Source organism: Apis laboriosa, unplaced genomic scaffold, assembly GCF_014066325.1.
Source record: "Apis laboriosa isolate Shangri-la unplaced genomic scaffold, ASM1406632v1 scaffold14_cov150, whole genome shotgun sequence".
In the NCBI taxonomy this organism is placed as follows: Eukaryota; Metazoa; Arthropoda; class Insecta; order Hymenoptera; family Apidae; genus Apis; species Apis laboriosa.
The window spans coordinates 2,817,617-2,838,213 of record NW_025221798.1 but is presented as its reverse complement, the minus strand read 5'-3'; the positions used below and the strand labels follow the sequence as shown (position 1 = coordinate 2,838,213).

Genomic DNA, 20,597 nt, shown 5'->3' with positions numbered 1-20,597 from the left:
TAGGAAATGTAATCACCTGTAGTCCCTTGTCAAGATTAGATTTATTTAAGCACACGTGCGTTAAAATAGTTATTGCAGATAATATGCTTTTAAATAGTTATTAATTGTCTTTAATTCGTATTTGTTTTTATTTTTGATCTATATAATGAAAATTATTTTTTTATTTTTAGAAAAATAATTTAGTCTGTTTGTATTATTTCGAAAAAATGAAAATTTAAAATTATTATTTTTTTCAATAAAAAAGAATAAATCAATAAACTGAAATTTTTAAACTTAAAATTAAATTACTAAACTTTACAATTAAAAGAATAAAAGAACAAATAAACAAATATAATTTGAAAAAATTTTTCATTATTATATCATTTAATAATAAAAATTATAATTTTAAATTTTATAATTTTTATATCAAAATATGTTATTTTAGAACAAATGAAGCAATTTTATTAGACATAATAAAATATTCATGACATTATAAATAATATATTTTCAAATGATAATACTATATCAGAAATGGTGCTTAATAATAATGTTCTGTTTTATCGACCTTACTTCTAAGATTAGTCATAACGTTATGTGATGTGAACACTTTTGTGTTCATCGTACGAAAGTAGTTGTTTTAATATAGATAATGCAAAAATGTCGTATAACAGAAGAAGCATCGGAGAGCAAACACCGTTGTTGAGTAAGTTGATTTCTTAACTAATAATTTGTCGACAACTAAATTTGCATCGTCATAAGTGTATTTATTCGGTATTTCATTATATTTGTGATATTGTGTACAATGGATAATCGTGTAAAATTTATGAATCATTGTTTTTATACAATTTTTCAATTCATTTCCGTAAAGAATTTTATAATAATATATAAATTTTTTAATATTTTATATCTAAATATTTTTTTATAGTTTTTATGTAATAATAAAAATCATAAACAAATGAAACAGTGGATGAACGGTTAAAATGCATATCTAGAAATTAGATATTCTTTGGTTATGTGAGTTCGAATCTACTTGTGATGATAATATAAATATATGAATGTGATTATTAATTTTTCCTTTTTTCTCTTTTAATATTAAATATTTCTTCAATTTTAATATATTATTTATTTTTAAATTATATTATATTATATTATATTATATATATATGAGATAATAGAATGAAATAATATATGATAGAAGATAAATTTACCTATTCTTTTAATCGAATTATAAATTTTATGATATATTATTAATTTTTCAGAAATTTTTAAAAAGTATATAAAATATTATCTGTGGAATTTATAGCAAATTTGTAAGTATATTTGATAACATAAAATAATCAATATAAAGATAAATTACAAAGACATTATCTTATTTTTATCTGTCATATTTTATTTATTTGAAGAATTATAATTGAGATTATTATTAAAAATATTTTTTTAAAGTTTATTTACTTTTATTTGAATATAATTTATTTTATTAATTTCAGCTATTGAAGTTCATAAGTTTTAATTTGATATTCAGTGCAGTGTGTAATCAATTATAATAAGAATAAGGATATTTTTTTTAATAAGAATAATAAATATTTTTTTCAAATATTATATTGATATTTTTTATTATCATGAAAAATAGAATACATCATTATTTATAAGACATTCAATGTTTATAATTATAAGATTATAAAAAAAATTGTAAATAAAAAATACAAGTTTTAATGAAATGTTAATGTAATTTAAAAAATTTGATTTTTTAATGAAAAAAATATTGTTTAAGAATATTATTGTTATTTTAATTTGTTTATATTATTACGATTTTATATACCTATACATATTATTTTAGATTTAGGTTATCATTTTAAGTTATAAGATTTTATTTTTTTAATTTAAATATTTTTTGATTAATGAATGCATTCTAGTTTCTTCTTTTTTTTATAAATGTATTGAAATATACGATTAAAATTATTAAAAATGTTATTTTTTAAATAGATAAATAGCAATATTATAGTAAAATATTTATAATAACTAAAATTAAATGATAGTTATTATTTTTGAAAAATTACAATAGGTGTTCATTTACTGTATTTCATATTTACAATATCAATTTGTTGAAAAAATATTTTCAAATTTAAGAATAATAGTGTATACAATGAACAAAGACATTATTTAAAGATGATATTTGGAATATGACTTTGGAATATGACATGGTATATGAAATATCATATGTTTCTTATTACATAGCATCATGACTTATATTTTATTGCTGAGTATTTATGGGAAATATGAAGACTATTATCAGTTTAATGTTAATTTAACATCTTTCACAATTTACAATATACTTTATTGATTTTTTTATATATTGATTGATTTTCTAATAATAATTGATACTTTTTTTGTTTTTAATTATTTTATGGATATATAAATTTTATTTTACTGTATAAATAATCAATGTGTTGTTTATATCATTTGTTCAAAAACCATATATCAAAAAAATATTCCAAATGTTATTATATATACATAATATGTGTCAAATCATATTTGTTATGATAGTGTGTTTATGTATTATATTTCGTTCTTCATTGAATAGTATACTAATATTTCATTGATGTATTGGCTCTTCATTGAAATTTTTATTATAAGTATGTTTTTGTTAATTTTTTTTTTACTTGATGTATATATCGAACTATTGTCATTATTTGTCACGTAAATAAATCATGTTATTAAAAAAAATTAATCATATTTTTATTGAAAATCATTTTCCAATTTTATAAAATTATTGTATTACTATTAAAATATATTTTTTTATTATTTATATTTATTATTATTATTTATATATATTATTTACTTTGAGGTTAAAATTTAGATAAAAATTATAATACTTATTCTTTAATTGACTTGATTTAACTGTAAAAAAATTCTAGGTTAGGTTTTTATATAGTATGTATATTACATATTATTACATGTTATATATATTACAAAATTTAAATATTATAATATATAAGAATCATAAAAAATTAATCAAAATTCAACATTATTCTGTTTTTATTTATCTTTTAAAGATTTCCCTTGCAAAATCATTGCGAGTATTATTATTAAATCATAGTCTTGAATGTTATTGAAAGGCGGATTAGGATTTTTTTCTTACGAAACTGTAATTTTACTGTCGTTATTAATCATGTGACTTGTTATCAAGAGGAATTATTAAACTCATCCGATAAAATGTTTCATCCAAATTGAAATATCTCGGTGAATAAAGAAAGTCCCTCTACACAGTGTCAATATATTGTCAGTTCGAATCTGTCTTATCTACAGAGTCTGGTAATCACATGTTATCTATATATTCATCTTATATCAAAAATTTATTTATACCGTACCTTGGTTACTTACCGTGATTTTAATTGTGATCATATTTCATTAAGTATACTAGTGTAAAAATCGTGAATGTGAACAGTATAATAGAATACATCAATTGTAAATCTTCTTTTTTTTTTGCACAATATATTGCATTTCGTGATTTAAATCAATTGTTTTATTGATCAAGAAAAGATTGTGTATTTAAATTATGGTACTATGTAGGTAGACATAAAATCAGTACGAAAAAAAAAAAATATACAGATATAAATATACACATACACACATATATATATATATAATAGCATTAAATATATATAAAATATTTTTAGGTTATTGAAAGAATCTATCGTTTATTTTACAAAATTTTTCCTAATTTTCCTAATTTTTCTAATACGTAAAATCGCACAATTTAATATCTATGTTTTTTAAAAATATTTCTAAACTGAAGAATTAAATTGTTTATTAATATTTTAAGATTTATTATAGTATTAACTTTATATGACACATATATATGATGTGTATATTTAAGTATATTTATAATTCTTTTAGTTATATCAATCTTTCCGATTTTTGCTCCAAGTTTTCATAATAAAACAAAATTTCAAATATGCATATTATTTATTTTCAGAAATATTATTCAGAATTTATATGCGATTTGAAAAATGAAAGGCGGGAATTTCGTACAAACATAAAAGTTGAAAATATTGCTTGTAATATTTCATCTGGTCCAATTTGATGTACAATATAAATATAATTTACGTTATCTCGAACAAATATTGAATCTTTGAGAAAAGTTGACAAGAATTTCATATTTTAGTTATAAAAAATACTATGACCTAAATTAATAATGTCAAAATGAAAAATAGAATTCAATTCTTATTAACAAGAAGAAAATATATTAAATTTAATTTGTCATTTAAAATATCTATATATGAAAAATTGTCTTTTTATTTATCTGAATTTTATAAATTTATTTATTTTTAAAACTATTGCAAATCAAATAATAGATCATATATATTCTTTTAAATTTTCTTCAAAATTTTTTAAATTTAATGATTTTTTAAAAATAAAAAATTCATTTCGGATTTTTTTATTAAAATTTTCAAATAATTATAAAAATATATTCAATAATTTTTGAGATATTTAATATAAGACATATATTGCATTTTCTATTTTATATGATAATATTGTAACGTTTTATTATGAAAGTAATTTTGTATAAATATGCTGACATCATCAAAAGACATCATGAAAATACTAACAATATAAAAGTTATAGTCAATGTAACGAATATGTTGTAATATATCCTTATTGAGGACTTAATTTCCGTTCTTGGCATTTTTCATCCGGCATTTATTGTGTAAGAATCAAAGTATCGTTTTATTCCTCTTAGAAATAGGATTGTCGATGAAACGTATTTCTTTAGCGTAAAATATATCCGTGAATATCGATTCGATTTGACGTGTTTGTAATGAAAATTCATTATTATTTTTCAAGTGTAGTTTCATTGTGAGATAATTAGTGAAAAATGTCGGAAATGATATATATACCAGTTTCTACAAGTAAGAACTTTTTAAGAAAAATAAAGAAATATAAAATTATAATTCATATTTGTATATTTATAACTATAGTTTAAAAAAATTTTTTTAAATTCTTAATTTTAGATTTTTTCAATTAAAAATTTGTATTAAAATTTGATTATCTGATATTGATTTATTTGTATATAAAATTATTTATACTGACAACATTGAATAAAATCATAGTTTCATTAATCTCAACATATTTTCAGCGATTTAACTATATATTATCAATATAATCTATGTAATCTATTATTTTCACGAATAAATTAATGTTTATCTGCTATTATATTATCGATTTATCAAACTAATGTGTATCCATTATCTCTTAACAGAATATAGTGTTTGTCAATATGTAATTATTTATTCCATAATTGGTAAATTATTGGAAGAATTCCTGTAAAATACGATATACGTATGTAAACTTAATCATTTATTGATTGAAAAATGTGTTCGTTCGAAAAATATGAATTTTCATTAATGATTTTGAAATGATATTCCAAATGAGATAATAAACATTTTCATTTAAAATTAATTACATAATTAATCAATTAATTAAAAATTTTGTTAATATACTATTTAATTGATTCTTTAATTACTTATTTAGATACATATCTCATTTATAAAACGATTAATTTTATATTTTCTCATTTCTTATTTAAAAGTTAAAGTTAAAAATTAATTCTATCATAAATTTTACGTTCGAGATTAATAAACAAGAACTTTCGTTTCATTTTCAATTATTTAAATATTTTTTAAATCGTTAATTGAAAAAACAATTCATTTTCTTCATATAAATAATAACTTGCAAAATTTCAGGGAGAAACGTGACTTCTGGATTCAATTTAAAGCAGCTTCTTCTACGAAGGATACCAATCTTGGCATGGATACCTCAATATAGTTCGTCCAAACTTCTACAAGACATCTTGGCAGGATTGACTGTTGGTTTGACTGCTATACCACAGGGTATAGCTTATGCAATTGTAGCCGGACTTCCAGCTCAGGTGTGTACATTTGTCAGATAAAGTCTTTTTTTTTGGAATTTAAATAAAATTTCAGAGAAAGAAAAATTGAAATGGAATTAGATCTTTAAAATGTAATTAATCTCTTCTTCTTACTTATTTTTACACATAAAAATATGTATTCAGTTTTTCATTAGAATTATATTGGTATATTTTCTTGTCATTTCATTGCATGGCTAATATTTTTGATATTTTGGAATTTTTAAGCCGCTATAAGTAATAATTATATTTGCTCAAAGCTAATAAGAAGCATTTGCTCACAATCTTTTAAGAAGATTTAGACATTCCATATTAAGATAATTACTAATTATTGCTGAAGGATCTTGAAATATTATATTCATTATATATATCTTTTGAAATCTCTTTCTTCATAAATTTCATAAGCAACAAATTTCTTCCCTTTCTTTTTCCTTTTTCATCAATCAAATTTTAAAGTCATATTATTTTTTTGTTTTGTAAAAATTTCAATCTATTTTGTTGAATATAATAAAAATAATTATCTTGATCAATAAATACATCTTGTACAATTGTATAAATACCTATAAATTGATGATTTTATTAAACAAATTTATCAATTTTTTAAATTTCTTGTTATTAAAATAAATACATTTATTATTCAATAATAATCATACACATTTAAAAATTTACCTCTCAAAAGTGATCACAATAGTAGGAAATAATTAATAAAAATAAGTAGTTGTGAATAGACATTAGTGGGAAAGATGATTCTCGTTAGATGAACTTTTGAAAACTTCAGTACGGCCTGTACAGCAGTTTCATGGGATGCTTCGTCTACTTGGTGTTCGGTAGCTGCAAAGATATCACCGTGGGACCTACGGCAATAATGGCTTTACTGTCGCAACAGCATGTTATAAGACTCGGAGAAGATATTGCGGTAAGTGCATCTTTTTCATAAGATTAAACTATCTTTATTTTCTAATTTAATAAATTTCTTTAAAAATTTCTTTAAAAAATAAACGAAGCCTATTCGTGGAATCCTCAAAAACTGGAATTAAAATTGATCATTTTTTTTATTACCAAAATTTTGAAAATTAATATTAGATGATAATTTTATAGAATAATAAAACTAGTAAATTAATTTTTGAAAGAAATTCCGTGTAGAAAAAAAACAAAATCTTGAAATAAAAATAAACTCAATAATTTTGAATTTTAATTAAAAATGAATGAATTCTTTTTGCTTCTCAGGTACTTTTGTGCTTCCTGGCTGGCTGCGTGATATTGCTTATGGGGTTGCTCCACTTGGGATTTCTTGTAGAGTTTGTTAGTATGCCAGTGATATCTGGATTCACCAATGCCGCTGCCATAATAATTGGAACATCTCAGTTGGGCACATTGCTCGGCTTAAGTGGCAGAAGCGATTCGTTCATCGATGCAATTGCTAAAGTTGTCAATCATTTCGATAAAATTACCTTTTGGGATCCCTTGTTAGGAATTTGTTCCATGATCCTACTCGTCTGCCTCAAAGTAAGATTTCTTTTGACACTTAAAATTAATTTCATGATTTTTTTAATCATACAACAATTATACATTTTCATATTTGTTTTGTAAAGATTTTAATTTCTTTTTCCTCTTTTCTCATCAATAATATATATTGGCTAATAATTAATTAATTGGATTTGAATTTTATTTTCTTAAATATCAAAAAATAGAAACTACCTGGAAAGAAGACAGGCACAGTGACTGAAAAATTCATGTGGGTCACATCGCTGGCCAGGAACGCTGTGGTCGTCATCTTTGGAATAATATTAAATTATTCCTTATTCTCTTATGGCATTAAAATCTTTAAAAGTACTGGGAACATAACAGAAGGTCTACCGTCCTTTGCACCACCATCATTTTCCCTTGTAAAGGGAAACCATACATATCATTTCGAGGAATTAATCGGTGAACTAGGAAGCACCGTCATTTCAGTCCCGTTAATTGCAATTTTGGAAAGCATTGCTATTGCCAAAGCCTTTGGTACGTTGTTCAAATAATTTAATTCTCGTCGAAGATATGCTCTAAATACAATTTTTTAAAATCAAAATTAACAAGCAACAAGACAAAAATTAAATTAAAATTCAAATAAAACACAAGTTAAAGTAAAGTAAAAATAAAGAAAAATCATACTTTCAAAGCTATTACATTAAATAATATCGTTTCAACTTGAAGAAGAAAGTTTGGTAACAAGTATTTGTCAAACAAAGTTAATTATAATACCCTCCTTGTAATGCAACAGAGAATACATTGAATTCCTCTGATAATTCCATTTAAATGAAAAATCCTTTCTTCATTTCATCATTTAATTTTTACATTCAATTCATTGATTTTTCACTGACAAATTGCTTTGCAATAAGAACAACTTGTACTTATTTTTTATATATTATATCATTGACACATAGAAAAAAAAAATTTTAATTATCTCTCACTATCTTGATTATTTGCCTAGCCAAAGGGAAAACCGTTGACGCTAATCAAGAGATGCTAGCTTTAGGACTTTGTAACATTTTTGGAAGCTTTTCTCGATCAATGCCAACCACAGGAAGCTTCACAAGGACCGCTGTAAACAACGCCTCGGGCGTAAAAACACCAATGGGCGGTGTAATTACCGGATGCCTGGTGCTTCTAGCGTGTGGCCTCCTGACTTCGACTTTCGAATTCATCCCTAAAGCAACGCTCGCTGCGGTGATCATAGTTGCCATGTACTATATGCTGGAGCCTCATATTTTCGTCGTGCTCTGGAGGACGAAAAGTAACTTGTATACATTTATCGAACACCCTATTGCACGTAATTTAAGTCTATGGTAAACACGTTTCATCCTCTGAAATGACATTAATCTCGTTTAACGACTCATTTCAGCCAATGAATTTCTTCCCATCTACCCGTATATTGTAAGATCTCGATAATTCAGCGTTTGCCTCCACTCGTAGAGATCGACTTGATACCTTTGACGGTGACTTTGTCGAGCTGCTTGGCAATTGGTCCAGAATACGGTATGATTGCCGGGATCCTGGTAAATCTAATTCTCCTGCTCTATTTCGCGGCCAGGCCTGGATTATTGATCGAGGAACGTGTTGTCGATGGTGCGACGATCCTGTTTGTATCGCCGAAACAATCATTGAGCTATCCAGCCGCCGAATACCTTCGTGAAAGCGTCATGTCGTGGCGAGTAGATCGGCCATTATTTACTTTACTACCTTTTTCTCTCATAATTGGATCATAAATCGAATCTTGGATACCTGGTGTTAACCTGACGTTATTGTTACTTACTTAGGTGTGACACAAGGGAAGGAACGATTCCCGTGGTAGTGGAAGGTCGTCACGTGCTCAGAATCGATGCAACCGTGGCCAAGAACCTATCTTTGCTTCTCGCCGACTTGGAGGCAAGGGATCAGAGGCTGGTCTTTTGGAATTGGTGCGAGGAAGTCAAGAGAACGTTGATAAGCTACGACGCTTCCCTCCACACGTCCTTCAAAAGTTCCGGCAGCATAGGGCAAATATTTTCACCTAGAAACGCGCCACGCGAGTAAAAATAACGAATTTTTAATAAACGGAGAGAGGACCAATAATCTGACCAATAATTGACGCGTTGAGTTATGTGCCACCTCCTCGACCGATTCTCGTTTAACGAGGAGTCTCGTTGAGCGTGTATTTTATTCGACGATGGGCCACGTTCCAATTTAAGATTAGATCCTTCCTCCATGGAACTTTGGTCGATAATTGCTTCGATGCTCGACGATCTATTGAAATTAAGGGATTCTTGGTAGGCAGGGCAAATTGGAGATAAATGCTATTTCCAATTACATCACTGAACGTATGTATGTATTTTATGGAGTTATAGTTGAAGAAAGATTCTTCTGTGCAAAAGGAGGAAATGATTTTAATAAGGTGAAGAGTAATTTTTATATTCTGTAGAAAGAGAATTTGCAAAATTGAATTTATCCTATAGTTATTCTATGATGTATTGTTGTATGTAATTTTAATTTAATTTACTTCAATTTTCTTATTTATATTCCATATATGAAATTATCTTTTTTCTATTTAATGAAATTTTGTTATTTTATTATTTTATGAAGATAATTTTCATCAAATTATAGTTATTAATGATATTTCAAATGGTAGTTCAAGATATAGTATTTCAATATATTCTATATTTTTATTTTTATAATTTATCCTTTTTACTATTTTAAGTGGTTATCGAGAAAAACATAAATTATAATTATATTTTTTTAAAATATTTGATTAGTATTTTGTGCTCAGGTAACGATAGATTTATATATTAAAATTAAAAGTTATTAAAAGATATTGATTATTATAATAATCTTTCTATTCGAAACTTTATTCGAATGTTTCCATGAATATCCCACTATTAGAAAGTTTCATAAGAACAATTTTCGTGACTATGTGATTCTGATCGAAAATTGTAAGCATTTATATAGAGTTTTATCATTATATATGCGCATGAAAAAATAGTCTTCGAAAAATACAATTAAATAATAATATATAATTTTATTTATTCGTTTTAATTCATTTTTATTTGATTAAATTTCTCTCAATTATTGATAATTAATATCTTATTATGTGATATTGTTTATAAATCTGTTTTTAATAAAATAGTGAGATCTGAAATATTTAATTATCGTATTTGCATAATCGTTTTTCGTATTTTTAAATTGGTTTCACGTTTGTTATATCATAATAGAAATTTTATGTTATAAATTTTATCTTAAATTCTATAATAGGAGTAATTTTATTTCCAGTTTAATATAATTGATATAAAATGCTATTGTACCTGCAATAAAAATAGAAATGTAATGATATGAAAGTAATAATAATATAATATAAATAAGATAAAATAGTAACAATAATAAGTAATTATTTGAAAAAAATTTGTGTCGAATTTTAAACTATGTAAAAAATCAAATGGAATCTTATCGATTTTATGTATGTTAGAAAATTTTGTAAAATATCGTTTTTATATATATTAATATTTAAAAAAATTTTAAATATAAATGTTTCAGAATAAATAATAGAATTTAACTTTATGTATAAAAATTATATTACATTGATTAATTTAAGCGTGTCTTATAATAATTTTAGAATTATATAATAATTTAAGAATTATGTAATCTAATAACTGACTAATCAACTACTAATAATCAAATTTACAACTATGCCTTTTTAATTAATCTCGCAAATTTTATCAGTAAATAAGTTTGGTACGAAAATATATTATTTTTTTGTTAATTATATAATAAAAATATCTGATAGATTATCTATACTATGCTATAGCTAAATTTATTATTGAACAATATACTATGTGCATTTCATAAAATTGATAACAACTTATTTCATTATATAATTAAAACAATAAGATTAAATATAAATGTTTTTTATTTAAAAAAACGATTATTTCTGTTGTAACTCATTATCGTTAACTCATTATCGTTACATCATATTATTATTTAATTAAATAGATTATACACGTAGAATGACACTACGAATGGTATACATTAACCAATTATAAATATCTTTCTTCTATTATTTTAAAATAGATTTCTTTTTTCTTACCTCAAAATAAATTATTATAATTTATTTGCACAATTTAACAATATTAAAACATAAAAGTTAAAAATATAGCTCGGAGAATGCTTCTGCGCCCTTTTTCTTATAGCACTATCACGCATGCGTAAGAAATATCTCATGTTCACGATTGCGCGCGCATCGATAATCGACCAATAAGAAAGCTAGATAGTAGAGGGTGCTTCGATCGATGCTCTCGTCCTAGGAGTGTGCGCCAGTGGGCGACCGTTTACAACGCGATAAGCGTCGCGGCGCCCTCAACGACAGGCAAGTTGAGGACGTCGTCCTAGTGCGTCCGCTTTTCATTCGGTTGTGCTTCCTCGTGCGGGTTCGTTGTGTCAATCTACGAAAAACGAGATCCTCGATCCCGATAAATCGTCGATCGCTAGTGTTGTTACATTTCGTGTTTACGACGAACGGCTGTTAAAACGATCGCGATGAAACCATGAATCAGACGGTTGTGATCAACAACAGTCAAGAAGATGCCGGTACATTACTTGAACACTGGAAATGCGGGCCAGCTGGACAGTATTGCTGTGTAATCGTGAGTAATTTTGAATTTTATTCGTCAAAGTTATTTTGGAATGTGACCATAGATTCATATTTCGAATCGTGTCCAGCAATTTCTTATAAAGGTCAGTGTACTTAATAGTTGTTCAATTTCTGTCACGATTAACCGACATATGGGGCGAGAGATTGTCTCGTGGATTCGTACATGTGTGTCACGATTCGAGTGACCGTAGTTGATATAACCTTCAAGCTAAACTAAGTTTTTATTATTTACGTTATTGAATTTCAAAGGAATTTTCCTTGTTATTATTTCATATGTATTGATTTATGATTCTCTATAACATTTTAGAATTAGAAAATTATTACATTTTTTTAAGAAATTTAATTAGGTTATACATGTATAAATATCGATTAGAATTTGTTTCAAAAATAACGTTTCCGATCATGTAATCGAAAGACGATAATCGAAAAATCCCGCGAATTACGTATTTAAAAATCAAAATAATTCAATGATATATTTGCATAGATACTATTATTTTTTAAATTTGTTATAAATTTGATACAATTTGAAATATATCATTTACATACAATATAAAATTTTTTTAATTAAAAATTAGATCAACTTTCTTTATTAATTACATTCGAAACAAGATAGAAATTTATTTAACATATAATAATTTAATATTGAACGGATGAACATGTATTATTTTGTAAAGAAACAATGAACAATAATGTGTTATAATGAAAATACAATTCATTTCTAGATAATTTTTGGAAATTAAATGTCAGAGAGGAGGTTGATGCTTCGAATTTATAATACGATGTATCAAACAAAGTGAAATTTATTATTTAATGATATTAAAGTTAAATAAATATTAAATTTATCGATTTTTTATTTTTTCAAAAGATCTATTCAAAAGAAAATAAATTTATGTTTTAAATCAATATTAAAACATTGTCTATATAATATATATATATAGAAAAATTTACTATTACAGAAATTTCTAAGAATTTAAAAAATTGAACATAACGAGAAAATTAAATTTTCTTATTTCGTCGAAAAATAGATCTCATTTGATTCTATAATAGAATTATTTATAATAAATTTCACATATACATCTCATATGTAAAGTCATCAGTAAATATTTTAATAGTAGTACAAAATATATATTTTGTTTAAATTTTAAATCTAAATTGTTACACAAAGAATTTCACGCGCAATAGGCTTCCTATCATACCGATTCACAGGTTTCCTATATACACGTATAATTTCACTGAACATGTTACCAACCTTAAGTAGGAATATTTCGATTTCGATTCACAGTGCCGCGTTACACGTATTTCCCGGTACAAACTTTGTTAGCAAATCCCAATTGATTACCGAGTGCTCTCCTAGTGAACTTGCTTTTATGCTTATTGCCGGCTACGCAAACACATGCTCGAGTGTGAGTGCTGGTAGGACCGGTACACGAGATCGGGTTATATTATTCATGAATGTGTATCACTGTTTCAAACGAAACAGCGACTGGCACACGTGATTCACGATGCAGCATGTGAACGGGACGATTCGGCCAGTGGAAACAAGTTGAACGTATGGGGTAAAATTTGGCCGCGCATGTATATATATGGTACATTGGTTTTTTTCGAGGAAATTGAATTTCAATTTCATGAAGTATACACATACTCGGCTGAGGTTCGATTAATATTTGATTCCATTCCGTTGCATATAAGTTATCGGATTTCCCTCGTATAAAACTTTTCTTTTTTTTTTTCCGATAACATTTTTATTTCGAATTGTTGGATAATACTTGATAATTCGACGTTTTGGATTTTAAATTAACATAAAAATTTAATTTCAGTGAAGTTAAATGATTATAAGAATAAGAATTTATATATTTAATTTCCAGAAAGTCTAATAAGACAAACGATAATAGTTAATTTCTAGTTTAAAAATGAGATGATATAGAATAAAATTTTTTCACATAAAATTCTATATTCGAGAAAATAAAATAAAATTCGTTGTAAATTTAGACAATCCATTTTGCTCGTTCTGATAAAATAAAACGAAATTTCAAACTTGATTTTCTCGAAGATGGAGTCTCCTAGGAAAAAATTTCATTCCATATTTTTATTTTTATACTTTTCGACTGATTTTTAAATTTCCTTTTCGATCGTATCATTCTTACATTATCGTTTCATTTCTTCACGTCCATTTTTACCAAATAAGCAATAGATGATTCTAATCGAACGAAATTAAATAAAAAATTTAAATAAACGAGATAAATAATTCTAAGATTACGTTATACTTTCCTCTCCTTTATTCTTGCCCTTCTACCCCGTATTATGCTAATTACATTTAATAATGCTCGAACAAGGAACGGAATAGTACACGTAGGATTTGCATGGGCGTTATTACAAAATTATTACATTAATGACGTATCCCCCGATGAATTATTAATAAACTCGAAAGTTTGAATCAGTTGACTATATTTCGTATTAATATTTTAATCTAACTCCGGTTGCGTTTTAACGAGAAAATGGCGAACCATGATGGATGAATTAACAATTCATAATGCGTGAACGTAATTGGGGCTAATCTTTTGTTATCAATTTTGCTCTCGTTTAGGTTAAATATCTCGGCAAGTATGTAAATATTGGAATATAAACGACATACGTATCGTTACAAACGGAACATTAAATTTCACACGTGGAACGAATTAATACGAGATTTATCTCGTATGATTTGTTAATCATTTTATCATATTTTCCACTGTATTGTATTGTAATTGCGTATCGAACAAATAAACTCTTCGTATAATAATATAAACAATCGTATGGAAAATTCGTAGCAATTTCATTCTAATTATGATTTATGATTTATATATTAATATTAATGTAAAAAGTAGATAAAATTTTCCCGTGAATCTGACAGTGAAAAATTATTATAATTCACGTGATCCACGATAAAATTATTAATCTCGCGCGTATATAATATATAATAATTGTAATAAATAAATCATTTATATAATATTTATGAGAATCAACGTTTGAAGTACACGCTCGCAATAAATGACTAGACATTTGTTATTTTTTTACAAATTTTGCACGTTTATCTAAGATTAGATGCATTAAATTGCCGAGTTTATCGCATAACCTTCAGATATATCACCTAGGGAATTACTTTCCTCGAATTATCACATCACCATCTATTTCGAATGATGACTTTCATGACTATGAATCTTCTGTTCCTGTTAATGGGCCTGCCACTGATGAAAAGTCTTTCGCTGTTAATTACAGCTCGAATAATAAACTCGAGCTCTTTATTAATCATCCCGCACTCTTGATATTCAAAAAATTGAGAAACCCGCTCCATCGTGCTTTATTCCTTTTACCTTCAATTTTGAATTTTTATTTCTTCGATTTTCCATCAAAATCAAGTGTTTCTAATTTTCATCTTATCGATAATTATATCGATGTGCTGTAGAGAAATATTTCGATCTAAGTCATTTTATTCGGGTTATTTTCAACTCTAAAATTTTCGAATTTCTGATTTCAATCTCCGACAAATCGATTAAACGAATTTAATTTTTATTAAATATAATGATTCGAATTTTTAATTTTAATCATCGACTCAATATCGATATCGTGCCAGTTTCGATGACTTGGCTCAATTTCGATTAAAACATTTTTTTTTCTACGTACGCTCGAGTAATTTATTCGAGTTTTTCGAAGTTGTTACTAACTTATTAACAGAGGAGAAACAATTGTAATAACGAAAAATCCGTCACTATTTTTCGTAGCAAACGAGCAAAGCAGCAAAAACCATTCGTCTTTCAACGTTGACTAGTGGGCGTCTCTTTTAATCCTCTTATCTTCAGGCTGATTTATCTATTGCACACTACTTGCACTCGCATCGTTTCTCATTAAAATTGAACGATATAGATAAAAAGAACGAACGATTGTCGAATGATCTAACAAGTGTCGGCTGACTCAGCTGTTCTTAAACTTAACGAGTTTGAGGCTTTTTTACGACGTGCACTTTAATAGCGAACCGTTTAACCGTTTAGATAATTCTTTTTTTAAAAAAAAAAAGACTTATTAAGAGAAATTCTAGCGGTTGATCGTAACATTGCTTGGTATTTTTTTTTTTTTTTTTTACAGTGAAATTTTAATTAGAAAAATCAATCACATGCTTTCTCGCTAATTTTTATTATCAAGTCAAGGATCGAAAAAAATAAAACAAATTTTTCGATAACGATCGAAAGTGTTAAAAGCAAAATTCAATTGCGCGAATTCTCGTTATTTTTATTACGCGCGCAATTATCAATTACGATAATCAAAACAAATAAGAAAAATCGAACGAATAACAATTCAAACAACAACAACAATCTTCCGATTCTTTTTCATTCTCGTTCGATATAAAAATGATTCACCAGATAACAAATAACAAGTGTAACGATGGTATATTATTTCCGATTACTCTCCTCCTCTTATCCGATCAAATTAATTCGCCAATCACGAGAGGGAAATTTTTTTTATCGCACCGCCTCTTAACAAAAAATAAAATCCATCGACGTTCATCACTGAAGGCAAAGTGTAAATCTCGAGGATCTCTCGCGAACGAATGTGTTTAGCAAACCGAATGTGAAATGATGAGCGAAGGGAGGATGGATCATTTGTCACCGAGGTGGAAAACAATAAAGCGAGGAAAGGAGGGGAGGGGCGAGAGAGAAGAGGTGGAGAAATTTATCGTCCCTCCTAATTGCTCTGCCACGCTACTTTTCCACGGGATACGGGACGTTCCCCCCTCCCTCCGTTCAAAGCGTGAACGACGAGAGAGGGGACGGAATGGTAGTATCTAAGCGCTAGGCTTTTATATACCAACTTTGTTATCTTCTATTGTGACGCGAAAATGTAAAGAGCGAAGGGATCTATTCGCTGGAAATGGAAGAAATTTTATATATATATATATGTATGATTCGAGAGGAAAACGTGACGTAAATGTTGGTGGTCTTTTTCGAGGCTTCGAGTTCTCCCGGAAATAACTCGATGGACGGTGAGAAGAGGGTGTTTTGAGAGATTTTCCTTTAACCCTTGCCAGTGTCAATTTTAGCAGAAGTAAAGAAGGTTTTTAATTGTCAATTTGTATTCACAATTTTTAATGGTTTAAATAAGAAAATATCGTGGAAAATTAACTTTTTTTTTTTCATTTAATTTTTCAATGAAAATTTGAAACATCGTAAGTGATCGGATAATGAATGATCGTTGATGTTTTTTTGCTCTTTGTTATTGGTGAATAATTTATTTGGTAAAATGATGAGATCGTGAAAAATTAAATTATTCGAGTATATTTATTTTGTTTTAATTGCGAGTTGAAATTGGATGATTGTATATAATATAATGAATTCTTTTTTTTACAATTTTACTACAAATTTGTTTCAATATATTTTTCGTCTAATTAAAATGATTATATCAGGTTGAATAATGAGTTGTGTCGAGTATTTATTCGTTCACACGTACAAAAGTTTAAAAGCTATTTCAAATACATTAGAAATAGCAAAATTTCAGGATGTAAGTGAAAATCAAATTTTGTACTTTATCGAAATATTCATTTCCACAAATTTTAATTTTCTATTCCTTTAACCAGCAATTTAATAACCAAAGATTGAACGAATCATAAACTCGCATGCGCAATTTTCAACCAATATAATACTGGCTTGATAAAATCTTGCATTCGTGAAAGTAAAACGCAAAAAATGAATGGAATTCTCTTCTTTCCTTTCCATTCTCTTTTTTCAAAAATATATCCCTCGAACGTGATTCTCACACAAGAATGACTAAATTTCTAAGGTAATGCGGCGAGAATGGAAGAGCGTGGAGAGAATACGGATTCATTTTTCAGAAAAATATATACGCGAAAAGGAAAACTCGTGTTATGAAATCGAAGTACGGTGATCTGTATTCGGTTGGCAGCCCTGCTTTAAATTTGCTCGTGGACTTATAGTTCGATCATAGTAAGATGTATGGTAATGTCACTATTTCTAGTCCCTTTTTTTTTCAGACAGACTGTTGTTTATGAATGAATGCAAATCATCGTAAATGAACTAGTGTTATGTATCTTTTTTATAATTTTTTAAAATTTTATAAAAATATATATAATAATTCTTCACGAATCCATCAATCATTTTATATGTATACAGTTTCATAAAAGATTAGGAATATTCATACAATTATTTACATAAATCGTAAAAATGGAGCTTGCAGCATTTTACTTTCGATATTTTGTACATTTTCATTGTTCACACGGGCGAACAATGTTAATTTCGAATCTGAAAATCATCGAACGAGATCCACCTTCCGTATTTCCATATTTTCATTTCCGATTATTGATTTACCCGCGGCAAATTTGCCGAAAATGAAGATTTTCTCCGTTCTAATTGGAATTTTCCACGCACTGGAAAAACGAGCGCAGTTTGTAACACGGGGTTTTTAAAGAGCGCGATTTACAAGGCGGTTTCATTCTTTGCCGGGATGGCACGTAAATAAACGACGACAGGCCGATATTCGGGGGAAGAATTTATGAAATCCGTCGTCCTCCGCGTTTCCGGGTTATTAACGTTCATTTTCCCTTCTCTCTCTCTTTCTCTCTCTGTCCTCCCTCTTCTCTGTCCGCTTGATTTATGCCAAAGCGTGTTTCGCGCCCAATTTTTCGAATTAACCGCGCCGCTTTTCGAGGAGGAATTTTCAAATTATTTTTTCGAATCATTTTCGAATTATTTCGTAAATTTATCCAACGTTTCATGATTGGAGATTTTTTCCTCGAATTTCTTTGATTGATCGAGCGAAGAAGAGTGTAACGTTTGAAATAAATTTCGTTTCAAGTTTGCCTCCAATTTGCAACAATTATTGATAAATTCGTGTTGTTTAAGTAAAGAGAAAATGAGGTAAGAAAAGTTTCCTTCTTTTCTTATGGTAAATTATAAAAATGAAATTTAATCTTTTTCATCTTGAAATTTTCCATTGAATAACCAACGAAGCGTTATTCTTCATCCCATACAAGGGTTTCTCCCTTATCCCACAAAATTTGTTAGCTGCGTAATTAGTTTCCTCGTTGTTTCTCAATTTTTAAGAGAAAAGCGAACCCGATTCTTCAATTTTCTTTCTCTTTTATCCATTCCTTTATTTTTCCTTTTTTCGAACGTTGAAATAAAATTTTCTTCCGCCTAACATTAGACCTTCTAATTATTCTAAAAATTTTAGAATAATTCAAATTAATTCAAATTTGCTTCAAATCGTTGTTACACCTTCGAAGAAGCCACACCCATATCGCGAACTTAATAATACTCTTCTCAAATATTTACCATCTCGTTTATATAAAAAATTCGTATTATCGGTATCTCGATAATTTTTATCGATATTTCAACTTAATAAAAACTTTTCAAAAGAGAGAGTATCGATTTATTTGATTTTCCAGGAAATCGTTACATTCATTACCTTTTTCGATTCAAACGAGCGATTATTATTACGTTAACTAAAAACATTTCAACGATCCCACTGATTAGAGGAGAATGTTTGCAAACACGTTTGAAAGTAAAATATTTTATTTTTTTCAAAAAATTTTCAAACCGAGTCGTTTATTTATCTCGTCTATTCTCGATTCAATCCATTCGAGAAATAAATCTCCATCCGTTCCAACGTTACTTCCGCCTCGCCACCCTTCTTCTGAAATCACGATTTTCGCGTCTGCGAGACCCTCGACCAGAGAGTTCTATAAACGAGTTATATACTTTGCTCGCGAGCCGGTGTATGCGAGAACGTTTATCCAGAAACTACAGCGGATCTTTACTAACGAATTACCCTCTTAAAGCGCTCGGTGGCGGTCGGGGTCGCTTTCACGCCCTCGTGAGAATTGCTGTTTTAACGCCGCTCGACCGAGAGACCCGGTTTAAAAGATATACCGGCTATACCCGATTATTTTATCCGCTCTTCGGCTCCGTTTAAGGACCGCACAAGGATAATAAAAAACCGGCGATTCAGTTTTTCAGAATTGAGAATCGATGCTTGTGCTTCTTTCGTGGTTATGGAAAATTTTAGTTGGAATCGAACGAATATTTATTAGGAAATTGAAAGATGTATGAAAGATTTGATCAGATGGAAATTGATATTAGTATATTGGATGAAATTTATTGGTTTATAATAGTTCAATAATTGTGTAATATTTTCTGAAAAGAAAATAATAAAATTATATACTTGTAAAATAAAAACTTTTTGCTCTTTCAAAAAAAAATTCTTACAAATTCCCAAACTCCATTGATATGTATATAAATATAACTTTCATCTCCTTTTACGAATAAAACAAAAAATTCTGAACGTGAAATTGCGCGTGAAATTCGAGATACGTAATTTCCATGGGAGATTAACGAGATGTCCTTGAAATTGGACACGCAGCGCGAGATTTTATTCCCACATCCCCGTTGTTATCGAGCTGTATTGATCTCTGCCAGTCCCAGTTTCGAGTGTTTTAAATCTTGAATCGTGCGTGCAGCGATGTCGGTGGTGACCTATATTAAAATTGCC

The 20,597-nt window shown here is 27.6% G+C and overlaps 2 protein-coding genes across 6 annotated transcripts in view; both read left to right on the top strand.

Moving 5' to 3' along the window:
* The first annotated feature begins 591 nt into the window (after positions 1–591).
* On the top strand, positions 592–9,509 carry LOC122710712 (sodium-independent sulfate anion transporter-like). Of its 4 annotated transcripts, none has more exons than XM_043928743.1 (8): positions 592–682; positions 5,724–5,908; positions 6,684–6,821; positions 7,133–7,411; positions 7,597–7,906; positions 8,376–8,678; positions 8,858–9,092; positions 9,202–9,509. In XM_043928743.1, exons 1-8 carry the CDS (start codon positions 637–639, stop codon positions 9,455–9,457), a joined length of 1,752 nt encoding a protein of 583 aa, XP_043784678.1. In that variant the 5' UTR covers positions 592–636; the 3' UTR covers positions 9,458–9,509. The 4 variants fall into 4 exon arrangements, with proteins under 4 accessions (XP_043784678.1, XP_043784681.1, XP_043784680.1 ...); XM_043928746.1 differs by lacking the exon at positions 592–682 and adding an exon at positions 1,253–1,289 and having other exon boundaries at positions 6,698–6,821; XM_043928745.1 differs by lacking the exon at positions 592–682 and adding an exon at positions 1,254–1,289.
* A 2,135-nt stretch (positions 9,510–11,644) lies between these two features.
* The window catches only part of LOC122710714, a 34,567-nt gene continuing 25,614 nt past the window's right edge, over positions 11,645–20,597 (top strand). The window contains exon 1 of one of the 2 annotated variants that reach the window (XM_043928748.1): positions 11,645–12,054. The gene's annotated coding sequence lies outside the window, so the exon portion shown is untranslated. The remainder of the gene's footprint in view (positions 12,055–20,597) is intronic. The other variant, XM_043928747.1, reaches the window with a different exon arrangement.